The sequence below is a fragment of the Neovison vison genome, chromosome 1 (assembly GCF_020171115.1).
Source record: "Neovison vison isolate M4711 chromosome 1, ASM_NN_V1, whole genome shotgun sequence".
Classification (NCBI taxonomy): domain Eukaryota; kingdom Metazoa; phylum Chordata; class Mammalia; order Carnivora; family Mustelidae; genus Neogale; species Neogale vison.
In genome coordinates this window covers 167176619-167189406 of record NC_058091.1, presented here as the reverse complement: position 1 = coordinate 167189406, position 12788 = coordinate 167176619, and the positions used below count along the sequence as shown (strand labels likewise).

The 12788-nt window shown below is 47.7% G+C and overlaps 1 protein-coding gene across 1 annotated transcript; it reads right to left on the bottom strand.

Moving 5' to 3' along the window:
* Positions 1–3215: 3215 nt before the first annotated feature.
* On the bottom strand, positions 3216–5116 carry CBY3 (chibby family member 3). The gene is given in 2 exon segments (XM_044262542.1): positions 3216–3906; positions 5067–5116. Coding segments are annotated over 2 exon segments (741 nt in total).
* Between the last annotated feature and the right edge of the window lie 7672 nt (positions 5117–12788).

Sequence of the window (12788 nt, the reverse complement as noted above, 5' to 3'; positions counted from 1 at the left end):
ACTAGAGAGGGATTAAGAGAGAAGAGGGAGGGGAGGAATTGAGGACAGTGAATACAAGTAACTTTCTGGAGATTAGTGACAAAGGGAAGCAGAGAAATGGGGCAGTAGCTGCAAAGTCTTGTTGGGTCAAGAAAGGACAGGTTTTCCAAGATGGAAGATCTACCAGGTTCTCTACTCCCATTTCCCTTCATCTTTCCTCTGGCTGTCGACAAATCTGTGGCCTTTTTGACCTCCCTCTTCAAGCCCAAAAATATTTTTGCAAAGCTCTGATCCCCAGAGAGTGCTGAGCTGTAGGAGGGGAAAGCCACAAAGAGTCCTTTGTTCCTGCTTTCTGCTCTGTCACATCCCTCCCTGGGGCAATGAGCTTGGCTGCCTTCGTCAGGGGGTGAAATTCCACAGCAGAAAGAACAAAGTCAGATATCTCAAAATATCACCCTGCTCCATTTATTTCGGGCCCTTTAGCCACTTGGATGCCTTTCACTAAACATGGGGCTGCCTGCCTGCCTGCGTTCCCGATACTCTATTTATTTTCAAGGAGTCTGGCCAAATATTCCCTAAACTTTAGGCATTCTTGGATCGCCGTTATGATTTTGGCTATTTTCCCATACCTCATACAGTTTTTACTCCATGTTTTTATATAAAGCACTTTCCTTGAAATTTTGTTGTGGTGGTGGTGGTAAAATTTGCCTAACATAAAACTCATTAAAGCACACAATTTGGGGGCGCCTGGGTGGCTCAGTGGGTTAAAGCCTCTGCCTTCGGCTCAGGTCATGATCTTTTTTTATTTTATTTTTTAAAAAGATTTTATTTATTTATTTGACAGAGAGAGATCACAAGTAGGCAGAGAGGCAGGCAGAGAGAGAGAGGGAGAAGCAGGCTTCCCGCCAAGCAGAGAGCCCGATGTGGGGCTTGATCCCAGGACCCTGAGATCATGACCTGAGCCGAAGGCAGAGGCTTAACCCACTGAGCCACCCAGGCGGTCAATAAAATCTTTTTTTAAAAAAAGCATACAATTCGGTGGCTTTTAGAACATTCACAATGTTGTGCCACCATTACCAAACAGTTCCAAACCCTTTTTCATCACTCTAAAAGGGAACACTGCACCTGCAAAGCAGTCCCTCCTTCCTTCCCACTGCCCCCAGTCCTTGGTAATCACCAACCTGCTTCCTGCCTCTATGGATTTGCCTATTACAGGTATTTTATTTAAACAGAATCATGTATGGGTGATTCTCAGCATCTGAGCATAGGCTGAGCATCTGCCTTTGGCTCAGGTCATGATCCCAGAGTCCTAGGATTGAGCCCCACATTGGGCTCCCTCCTCAATGGGGAGTCTGCTTCTCCCTCTCCCTCTGCCCCTCCCCATGCCCTGCTCATGTAGTCTTTAAAAAAGATAAAAATAAACAGAAACATGAAATTCATGATCCTTTGTGTCTAACTTCTTTCACTTGTCTGGTTTCTCCATTAGTCCCTTCGCTCAGGTTTGATTTTTTTTCTAGTCTATCATTTTGATTCCCTTCTCATTCCCTTTTTTGTGTATATTTTTTCTTATTTTATTTTAAAGATTTTATTTACTTATTTTTTATGATTCAGTTGAAATAGAAAGAAAGCAGAAGGGGGGAGAGGCAGAGTGAGAGGGAGAAGCAGACTCCCTGCTTGAGGGTGGTGGGGAGGCTTGACTCAAGGACCCTGAGATCATGATCTAAGCCAAAGGCAGCTGCTTAGCTGACTGAACCACTCAAATGCCCCAAGAATTTATTTTTAAGTAGTCTCTACTCCCAATGCAGGGCTCAAACTCCCCACCCTGAGATCAAGTGTCACTTGCTCTTCCAACTAAGCCCATCAGGCCCCCCTGCTTTCCTAGTTGTTTTAAAAGGGGAATTTATTTCACCCTCATAACTATTTTAAGTACTTTAATCTATGTTAATGTAAATATATAATTATTAAAATACAAAAAAGCATTGCGAAGAAGAAATGTTTCTCAACTTTGTGTCTAATGACATGCTTTGTGTTGTTTCGCTGCTTGAATAAGGCCACAATTTCATACAAAGTAGTTGTTTAGTAATCCCTAGTTTACTCCTGAAACAAAATTGGGCTGAGGCAGGATACCCACTTCTCTCACAACTGTCAAATGGCCCTCGGGAGATGGGTCCCCCCCACCCCTGGTCTCAAGTTTCACTGGATGCAGAAATGCACTGTCTCTATTCCAGGGAAAAGGTTAGATATTGCAAGGACAAATGTCATCACAAGTACAATACACTTCCCAAAGCACCTTATGTAATACCTCGTGTGTATGGAGGTTGGGGAAATGGGCTCCCCACGTCCTGGGAAAGAACACTGATCCAGAAGGGATCTAGGAGGATATCCAAATCAGACACCCGCAACAAGCAAGGAGTGAAGCAACCAGCAGGGGACAGCCACACTTCAGCTCAGGAAACTGCTGGCTGGACAGAATGGAGGTCCAGGTGGTGGCCAAGTCTCTTTTTCAGAACACAGGATATCTGGATATTGAATGTGAAATCTCCGAATTCTTAAGCGTTGGCAACGAATGCAAAATATTTAAGCAACGTGGGTGGAGCAAATCCTATCTGTGTACAGGTTTTGCCCTGGAGAGTGCTTGTTTGTACTCTGGGGGAGACTACGGAGGAGAAAAAGGCCTGTAATAGAGAAGCGACTCCCCAAATACCACACAGCCAGGTGGGAGCGGCTGCGCTCACGTTCGAGAAAGCCGAGTCAAACACACTGACTTTGGACTGAGGCTGAAACCCCCCCACCCCGGCCCGCGCCGCGCCTCTAGGTCAGGGGGGAGCCAGGAGCAAGGTCCCCGACCCCGTCCGCCTCCCAGCCTCACCGCACCCTCCATCACCGAGCGCCCAAGCTTTCGTGGCCTCCCCGACTTGGGACAAGACCTCCCTCGGTCGCTTGGGACAAAAATGCCACTGCCTGCCCCGGCTAGCCGTCCTCGCTCCCCTTCCCCTCTCCTCTGCAAGTCCGGCTCCCACCCCGCATTCCCAGCGAGCGGACAGCGCAAACACCTTCCGCCAAGGCCCTATCGCGCCCTCCCGAGCCCTTCTGCTGGCTGAGTCACCCGTCCACACTGGTCACTAAGTGACGGTCCCTACCCGCGAGTCGGGAGCCCTGGACAGGCCCACTCCGCCGCCCACGAACTCGCCCCGACAAGGAGAGAAGTGCGCGTGCGCCGCCTGGGCTTTATTGCGTCACCGCGACTCCAGAGCGCGCGGCTCGATCATGAGCACGCCGCTCGCGCCTTCGCGTTTGCGCATCTTCCTCTGCCAGGCGCGCGCCGCCGCCGCCGCCGGGCTGGAATCGGTGTCCAGCTTCTTCTCCAGCAGGTGCATGCGCGCCGTGGTCTCAGTCAGCATGTCCATGAGCAGTTCCTGCTGCAGCTTCAAGTAGTTGTTCTCCTCCAGCAGTACCTGGCTCTTGACCCGCTGCACCGGCGGCTCCCAGCCCGAGATGGTCGGCGGGGACAGCGGCGGCCCCGACCGCAGGGGGAGCCCCTCGGCGGTCCAGCGACCGCCGCGGAACACAAAGTCCTCGTCGCTCAGGCGCGTGCGCGGCGCGCCGTAGCTGAGGCCCAGCTCGGCCTGGCGCGTCCGGTGGTCCAGCAGGTAGAAGGTGGACATGGAGGAGATGCGGCGTAGCGGCGGGCGCCGCGGCGAGAAGCGCCGCGAGAAGTGGTCGACCCAGAACTGCCGCAACTGCTCCCACAGGCGGCCGGCGTGGCCCGACGCCGGGCACCTGAAGGCCTCCAGGTCGAGGGCCTAGTGGGCCTTGTCGGGCGTGCGGGTGCCCGGTGCCGAACCTCGAGGACTTGGGCGACCGGGGCTGCGCCCTTGCCTTTGGAGACCCGGTGTCCAGAATGATGAAGGCGAGCCAGGGGCACTGCTGGGGAGCAAGAGTGCGGGTGAGCAGCCTGCTTGGACAGGCTGTCCCGTCAAACCGCGAGAACCGGTGGACAGAGCTTAGCTTTGAGGCTGGCACCAGGGCTAACCAGTTGCTGGTCGCCCAGGAGCCCATCCCTGCACGCTGCCGCTGACAGTAGTCTCTGAAACGACCTTCCCCAAAGACCGCTCTGAGTCTGGCGCAGGGGATGCATTTGCGTATGAATGACCGCATCCCTGCCTTTCTGAGCCTTGGGCGGGCTGTTGGAAGGGATCGTGGGCCCAGGAGAAGGAACGGTGGAGCCGCTACTTAAAAGTTGAGCAGGGCTTTGCTGGGTGAATTGGGGGTAGATAAGAGAGAGAGCCTCTAGGCAGTGTTAAGAGCCAGGCACAGCCTGAATTTCCCAGATGTGAGGAAGAGCTTGGAGTAGGGCTGGTGTGTGGGACTCTGCTGGGAATACAAGAGGAAGCCAGAAAGGAGACCAGGGCCTAAACTTCATCCTGGTACTGCTGCATTACAAAGCCAGGGCTAGCTCTGGATTCAGAAAAGTATTCAGTAGGATGTGTAAAATAGCCAGTGGCATAACGGGCTGTGGGCCAGGCCTCGTTTGGGCACGGGTTCTTAGTCTTTGCCCATCCTCAAGATGCTACTCGTCCGGCTTGGAACGCAGATGTGTGTGTAGATGACAGTAGTTCAGTATAATCAGTGACATCCTAGGGGCACGTGCCACGGAGTAGGACCTATGCTTAGGATTCAAGGTCATAGCGGTTAGGTAGACTACTTGTGACTTTTCTCCCAAGCAGACATCCTCAAGCAAGCTGAAGGACAGATAACAAGTCTCATTCTCTGTCTCCCCCAAAACCTGAAAGTGCTGACTCTATTCTATGGGAAAAGGGCTATATGTTCTCTCTTAAATTCCTCTTCTCCCCCATGGAAGGTGAAGAGGGAAAGAACACTCTGTCATGCCTACATCAATCTAGTACATGCATATTCCTCTTGCACATAGCTAGGCTGAGCGGATGGTACTATCACCTAGATCTGACTCACGGCGACATCTCTGAAACCCCTAAGAGGGCCCAAGTGGGTGCAGCCAGGCCCACCCTTAATGCTGCATCTCCTAAAGGGCCTTTTCCCAGGAAACCTCACTGCAGGTTGTGCCTCACCTGGAGGGTGTGTTGGAGGTGCTGAGCTGCTGTCCCAGGCCTGGCCCCATCTCTGAACCCCTCAGCTGCTGTCCACCAGCTATGACTCACAATGCCTCCAGGCCGGACTAGCCCAGGACAGAAGGGGTGCCCAGAGTCTAGCTATATAACAGACTCTGGGCTCTCGGCTCTCCCCATATTCATTCAACACATGTATTGAGTGTTTGCTGTGTTCCAGGTACAGCTCTGCAGAGCTGGAGATAGGAATTTGATGTAAGGGAACGAACAAGGTAGTCCCTCCTGAAGCTTGCCTAGGGTGTCATGGGTCAGGTTCCCAGAAGCAGAGCCAGAGATGAGAATTCTTGTTTGAGTGATTTACTGAGGAAGTGCTCTCAGGAGAAGGGTGTGAGGGAAACAGGGCAGGGCAGGGCGGGAAGCAAACGAAAACAAGCAGGAGAGTGGCCTCAAGTGGAAACTAGCTTCAGACCTGTCCCACAGGTAACTGCATAAATTACACCACAGAGTTAGGCCCCCTTGCCACAGGAATGCCAGTCTTTCTCACCCACTCCCTTCTCTTCCACCCCTCATTTCCCATCAGTTACTGGTGGAGAAGCTGTGAGCGTCAGCCAACACTTAAGGCACATATGGGGTGGGTGCATCACCAGGAAAAGGGATCTGGGGCCCCAACTGCATAGAGGAGGGAGGAAGAGAATAAATAATAAATATAAATAGAAGGGGCCCCTGGGTGGCTCAGCAGGTTAAGTTTCTGCCTTTGGCTCAGGTCGTGATCTCTGGGTTCTGGTATCAAGGCCTCTGTCTTGGGCTCTCTGCTCAGCGGGAAGTCTGCTTCTTCCTCTGCCTCTGCCCCCCCCACACCATGCTCGCTCTCTCTCAAATGAATAAATGAAGTCTTTAAAAAATGAAAGTAAATAAATGAATAAGAATTTGACTTTGATATACAGAATATAAAAATAGAGAAATACAAAAAGTGACGTTAGCACGTCATATTCAGTGAAGGTGCCAGACATTCAGGCTAAGACCTAAATGATGAGGGGACTACAGGAAGATTGGGGGCTGGAGGCAGAAATGAAATGGGCCTGTTGGAGGGACAAGCATCTTGTGTTGAGAAAATGGGAAGTAACAAAGTCAACTGTACCTGCCAAGCACATCAGGTTGACTGCCGTCACCTCAACTTGGCATTCCTGACCCCAAAGTCCTTCCCAGTTAATTCAGCATGGCCCTCCAAGGAGTCAGAACCAGCTCCAGAGGAGCGCATATCCCAGAGTAGAGCCAGATGTATTTGTAGCACTGCCTCCTGGGAATTTTTTTTCTTGAACAGTCTTTGAAGGTATCACTGACGAGGGTACCTGGCTGGCTCAGTCAGAAGAGCATGCAGCTCAGTTTTGGAGTTGTGAGTTCAAGCCCCATGTTGGGTGTAGAGATTACTTGAAAAAATAAAATCTGGGGCGCCTGGGTGGCTCAGTGGGTTAAGCCTCTGCCTTTGGCTCAGGTCATGATCTCGGGGTCCTGGGATCGAGTCCCGCATCGGGCTCTCAGCTCAGTGGGGAGCCTGCTTCCCCCACCTTCTCTGTCTGCCCCTCTGCCTACTTCTGATCTCTGTCTGTCAAATAAATAAATAAAATCTTAAAAAAAAAAAGAAAGAAAAAATAAAATCTTCTTTTTAAGAGTTTATTTGAGAGAAAGGGAGAGCTCAAGTGATCTAGCAATGGGGAGGGGCTAGGACAAGCAGATTCTGCTCTGAACGTAGAGTCCAACACAGGGCTCAATCCCATGACCCTGAGATGACAACCTGAGCCGTAACCAAGAGTCGGAGGCCCAACCAACTGAGCCACACAGGCGCCCCCCCAAAAGTAAAATCTTAAAAGAGAAAAAAACCTTTTTTTGGAAATTTAATTGACAATAAATAACCTTTATTTCAAAGAAATTTCAAGTAACAGGTGTCTGGGTGGCTCAGTTGGTTGGGGGGCTGCCTTTGGCTCAGGTCATGATCTCAGGGTTCTGGGATCACGCCCCATGTCAGGCTCTTTGCTCAATGGGGAGCCTGTTTCTCCCTCTCCCTCTGCCTGCCACTCTGCCTACTTGTGCTCTCTCTCTCAAATAAATTTAAAAAAATTTTTTTAAGATTTTTTATAGTTTATTTATCTGACAAACAGAGATCACAAGTAGGCAGAGAGACAGGCAGAGAGAGAGGGAAGCAGGCTCCCTGCTGAGCAGAAAGCCCGATGCGGGGCTCAATCCTAGGACCCTGAGATGGTGACCTGAACCAAAGGCAGAGGCTTAACCCACTGAACCACGCAGGTGCCCCTAAAAAAAATTTTTTTAAGTAAGCTATATGCCCAGTGTGGGGCTTGAACTCATGACCTTGAGATCAAGAGTCACAAGCTGTACCATGCTTTACCAACTGAGCCAGCGAGGCACCCCATAGACAACGTATTTATAATGTACAGTTTGGTATGTCTTTATAACTTGATGTATGAAGTCATCACCCAAATCAAGATAATGAATACATCCATTACCTTCAGAAGTTTTCTCAGCGCTCATCACTACATAATCGTTTACATTTTCTAGAGTTTTATATAAATAGAATAATTTAGTATGTCCTTTTTTGGGCACCAACTTCTTGCAGCATAATTGAGATTTATCCATGGGATTGCATTCATCAACAATTTCTTATTGATGAGTATTTCCCATTGTATGGAAATACCACAGTTTGTTTTCACATCTATTTGATGGAAAATTGGGTTGCTTCCAGTTTGGGGGCTTTTACGAATAAAGCTATTATGAATACATGTGTAGAAGTCTTGGTGCAGCCATATGCTTTCATTTCTCTTGAATAAACACTTAGGAGTGGAATGGCTGGGTCATATGGTAGGTGTGTGTTTACCTCTTTACAAAGCTACTGGACTTTTTCTAGAATGGTTGCACCCCATTCCCAACAGCCATGAAAGAGTTTCTGTTCTTCCCCATACTTGTCAACACTTTGTATGGTAAACCTTTTTAATCCTTGTCATCCTAGTGGGTATGTCTAAATTGTGGTTTTAATATTTCCGTAATATCTAATGATGTTGGTCGTGTCTTCATGTGCTTCTTTGTTACCCTCTTTGGTAAATTAAGGTCTTTTGCCATTCTTTCTTCTTTTGTTTTAACTGGATTGTTTGTCTTTTTGAGTATAAGAAGTTCTGTAATGCTAGATAAAAGTGGATATGTGGATATGATGGATATGTTTTGCAAAAATTTTCTCCCATTCTGTGGGTTTGCCTGTCAAAGTGAAAGTTCTTAATTTTGATAAAGTCCAGCTTATCAATTTTTTCTCCTGTAATTCCTGCTTTTTGTTTCATATCTAGGAAGTCTTTGCCAAACCTAAGATCACTAAGATTTTCTCCTCTGTTTTCTTCTAGAAGTTACATGGTTTTAGCTTTACATTTAGGTTTGTACTACATTTTGAGTTAATTTTTTAAAAATATTTTATTTTATTTATTTATTTATTTTTAAAGATTTTATTTATTCATTTGACAGAGAGAGATCACAAGCAGGCAGAGAGAGAGAGAAGGAAGCAGGCTCCCGGCTGAGCAGAGAGCCCGATGCGGGGCTCGATCCCAGGACCCTGATATCATGACCTGAGCCGAAGGCAGCGGCTCAACCCACTGAGCCACCCAGGCACCCCTAAAAATATTTTATTTATGAGAGAGAGAGAGGGGGCATGAGTGGGTGGGGGGGCGGGTCAGAGGCAGAGGGAGAAGCAGACTCCCCAATGAGCAGGGAGACTGACATGGGGTTGGATCCCAGGACCCTGAGATCATGACTGGACCTGAAGGCAGACCCTTAACCAACTGAGCCACCCCAGGGCCCCTTGAGTTAATTTTTTGGAGATTAATTTCTTTTTTTTTTTTTTTAAAGATTTTATTTATTTATTTGACAGAGAGATCACAGTAGGCAGAGAGGCAGGCAGAGAGAGGGGAAGGGAAGCAGGCCCCCTGCTGAGCAGAGAGCCCGATGCGGGACTCGATCCCAGGACCCTGAGATCATGACCTGAGCCGAAGGCAGCGGCTTAACCCACTGAGCCACCCAGGCGCCCGGAGATTAATTTCTTAATCTTCAAGTGGGAAGGGCAGAGGGAAAGGGAGAGAGGATCACAAGCATACTCCGCACTGAACTCGGAACCTGACATGGGGCTTGATCTCATGGCCCTGAGATCACGACCTGAGCTGAAACCAAGAGTTGGATGCTTAATAACTGACTACACTAACCAGTTCCCCCTTTTTGAGTTAATTTTTGTTTATAGTGTGAGGTGAGAATTGATTTTTTTTCATACAGATGTCTATTTGACCTCACACCAATTATAGTAAAGACTAGGCTTTCTCCAGAGTTGCAGTCATTCTTCCTATGACTGAGTGTTTCTGGGCTCTCTGCTCCTTTCCATTGATCTCTTTATCTATTCTCGCACCACATCACATTTTCTTAATTATTGTAGCTTACAGAATGTCTTAACATCTGGTAGTATCTGCCAGCAATATTCTTTTTTTAAAGATTTTAGGGCGCCTGGGTGGCTCAGTGGGTTAAGCCGCTGCCTTTGGCTCAGGTCATGATCTCAGGGTCCTGGGATCGAGTTCCGCATCGGGCTCTCTGCTCAGCAGGGAGCCTGCTTCCTCCTCTCTCTCTGCCTGCCTCTCTGCCTACTGTGATCTCTGTCTGTCAAATAAATAAATAAAATCTTTAAAAAAAAATAAAGATTTTTAAAAATTTATTTATTTTTAACAGGGATCACAAGTAGGCAGAGAGGCAGGCGGAGAGAGAGAGGAGGAAACAGTCTCCCTGCTGAGCAGAGACCCCCCCCCCCGATGTGGGGCTCGATCCCAGAACCCTGGGACCATGACCTGAGCCGAAGGCAGCGGCTTAACCCACTGAGCCACCCAGGAGCCCCCCAGCACTATTCTTTAAAGATTACTTTGGTTTTCTAGGTCCTTTGCAATTCCATATAATTGAATTTCCATCCTAATTTTAGAATTTGAATGTCAGTTTCCACAAATAAACCCTTGTGTTCACTGTTCAAAGCTCTCTCTTCCTATCACGAGGACAAACGAGGACACTTGAAAGCTCAGATCAGCCCTCAGAAGGTTGTCTGATGGACGCGGAATCAGAGCCCAGGAATATTTTAATCGAGCCAGTGATTCATTCTCTCTGTCTCTCTCTCCAAATTGTGTGTCTGTTATTAAGGCTCATTTTCATTAAGAATTTCAGTATTTCAGATGGGTAATGCATGGCCATAGTCTACAGTAACTTTCATTTCCCTTATTTCCTTATGAAAAAGGGAACGCTATAAAACCCAAGGAAGTCTTTGTTTGATTATTCGATTAGGAGAAATTTAGAAAGATAAAGAACAATTAACACCTTAACCCCTTTTACAAGAAGACCTCGGTTCTGAGGAATTAAGAAACTTTGTGTTGATGTTAACACTGAAAAAGAGAGACCTCAAGCCCTTTAGGAAAGGAGTGCCAGGTACTGACAGGTCTGAGTTTAAGGACATAAAGTTCATTCTAAGGGGACAGAGGAAAGGAGAAAAGGATGTAAAAATGAATTTTCATTTCCTCACACCACATGCAAATGCCATAGGAACTGTGAATGTCCATGATCCCTTCTCTTGGCAACCAAGATGAATACTGCCAAAGCCAAGAGGTAAACTTGTTTTGCCCCATGGCTATTTCACTTGGTTTCTGAGTCACTGTTAGTGACATTTACCCTTTCCTGAAACAACGAGATGTTCTCTGTGCTAAGATAGTGAATTGAAAAAAAAAAAAAAAGAATTCTGCTTATATATAAAACATGGCAGAAGTCATTTGTATAGTACGGGTGAGCCTGAAGTGGCTAGGTAGGTTAACAGTTGAACTCTTGGTTTCAGCTCAAGTTGTGATCTCAGGGTTGTGGAATTGAGCCCCACATTGGGCTCTGCTATGGATGGGGAGTCTACTTGAGATTCTTTTCTTTCCCTCTGTCCATCCCCTCCCCACAGGTGCCCTCTCTCTCGCTCTTAAATTTTTTTAAAAAGATTTTATTTATTTGACAGACAGAGATCACAGTAGGCAGAGAGGCAGGCAGAGAGAGAGGAGGAAGCAGGCTCCCCGCTGAGCAGAGCGCCTGATGTGGGGCTCGATCCCAGGACCCTGAGATCATGACCAGAGCCGAAGGCAGAGGCTTTAACCCACTGAGCCACCCAGGTGCCCCTTAAATTTTTTAAAATTAACATATGACTTTTTATTTGTTTCAGGGGTACAGGTCGGTGATTCATCAGTCTTACACAATTCACAGCACTTGCCATACCACATATGCTCCCCAATGTCCATCACCCAACCACCCCATCCCTCCCACCTCTCTCCCCTCCAGCAACCCTCAGTCTGTTTTCTGAGATTAAGAGTCTCTTATGGTTTGCCTCTCTCCCTGGTCCCATCTTGCTTCATTTTTCCCTCCATTCCCCCCACAACCCTGCGCCCTGCCTCTCAAATTCCTCATATCAGAGAGATCATATGAAAATTGTCTTTCTCTGATTGACTTATTTCGCTTAGCATAATACCCTCTAGTTCCATCCTCGTCGTTGGAAATGGCAAGATTTCATTTCTTTTGATGGCTGGATAGTATTCCATTGTATGTATATATCACCTCTTCTTTTTTTTTTTTTTTAAGATTTTATTTATTTATTTGACAGAGAGAGATCACAAGTAGACAGAGAGGCAGGCAGAGAGAGGGAGGGAAGCAGGCTCCCTGCTGAGCAGAGAGCCCGATGCGGGACTCGATCCCAGGATCCTGAGATCATGACCTGAGCCGAAGGCAGCGGCTTAACCCACTGAGCCACCCAGGCGCCCTATATCACCTCTTCTTTATCCATTCATCTGTTGATGTACATCTAGGTTCTTTCCATAGTTTGGCTATTGTGGACATTGCTGCTATAAACATTCGGGTGCATGTGCCCCTTCAGATCCCTACATTTGTATCTTTAGGGTAAATGCCCAGTAGTGTGATTGCTGGGTCATAGGGTAGCTCTATTTTCAACTTTTTGAGGAACGACCATACTGTTTTCCAGAGTGGCTGCACCAGCTTGCATTCCCACCAACAGTGTAGGAGGGTTCCCCTTTCTCTGCATCCTCGCCAATATCTGTCATTTCCTGACTTGTTAATTTGAGTCATTCTGACTGGTGTGAGGTGGTCTCTCATTGTGGTTTTGATTTGTATTTCCCTGATGCCGAGTGATGTGGAGCACTTTTTCATGTGTCAGCTGGCCGTCTGGATGTCTTCTTTTCAGAAATGTCTGTTCATGTCTTCTGCCCATTTAAAAAAAAATTTATTTTATTTGTTCGAGAAAGAGACAGAGTATGAGAGGGGAGAAGGTCAGAGGAAGAAGCAGATTCTGCATAGAGCTGGGAGCACAGCGCAGGACTCGATCCCAGGACTCCAGGATCATGACTGAGCCATCCAGGAGCCCTCTGCCCATTTCTTTTTTTTTTTTTTTTCAATTTATTTATTTTCAGAAAAACAGTATTCATTATTTTTTCACCACACCCAGTGCTCCATGCAAGCCGTGCCCTCTATTATACCCACCACCTGGTACCCCAACCTCCTACCCCCCCGCCACTTCAAACCCCTCAGATTGTTTTTCAGAGTCCATAGTGTCTCATGGTTCACCTCCCCTTCCAATTTACCCAAATTGCCTACTCCTCTCTAACGCCCCTTGTC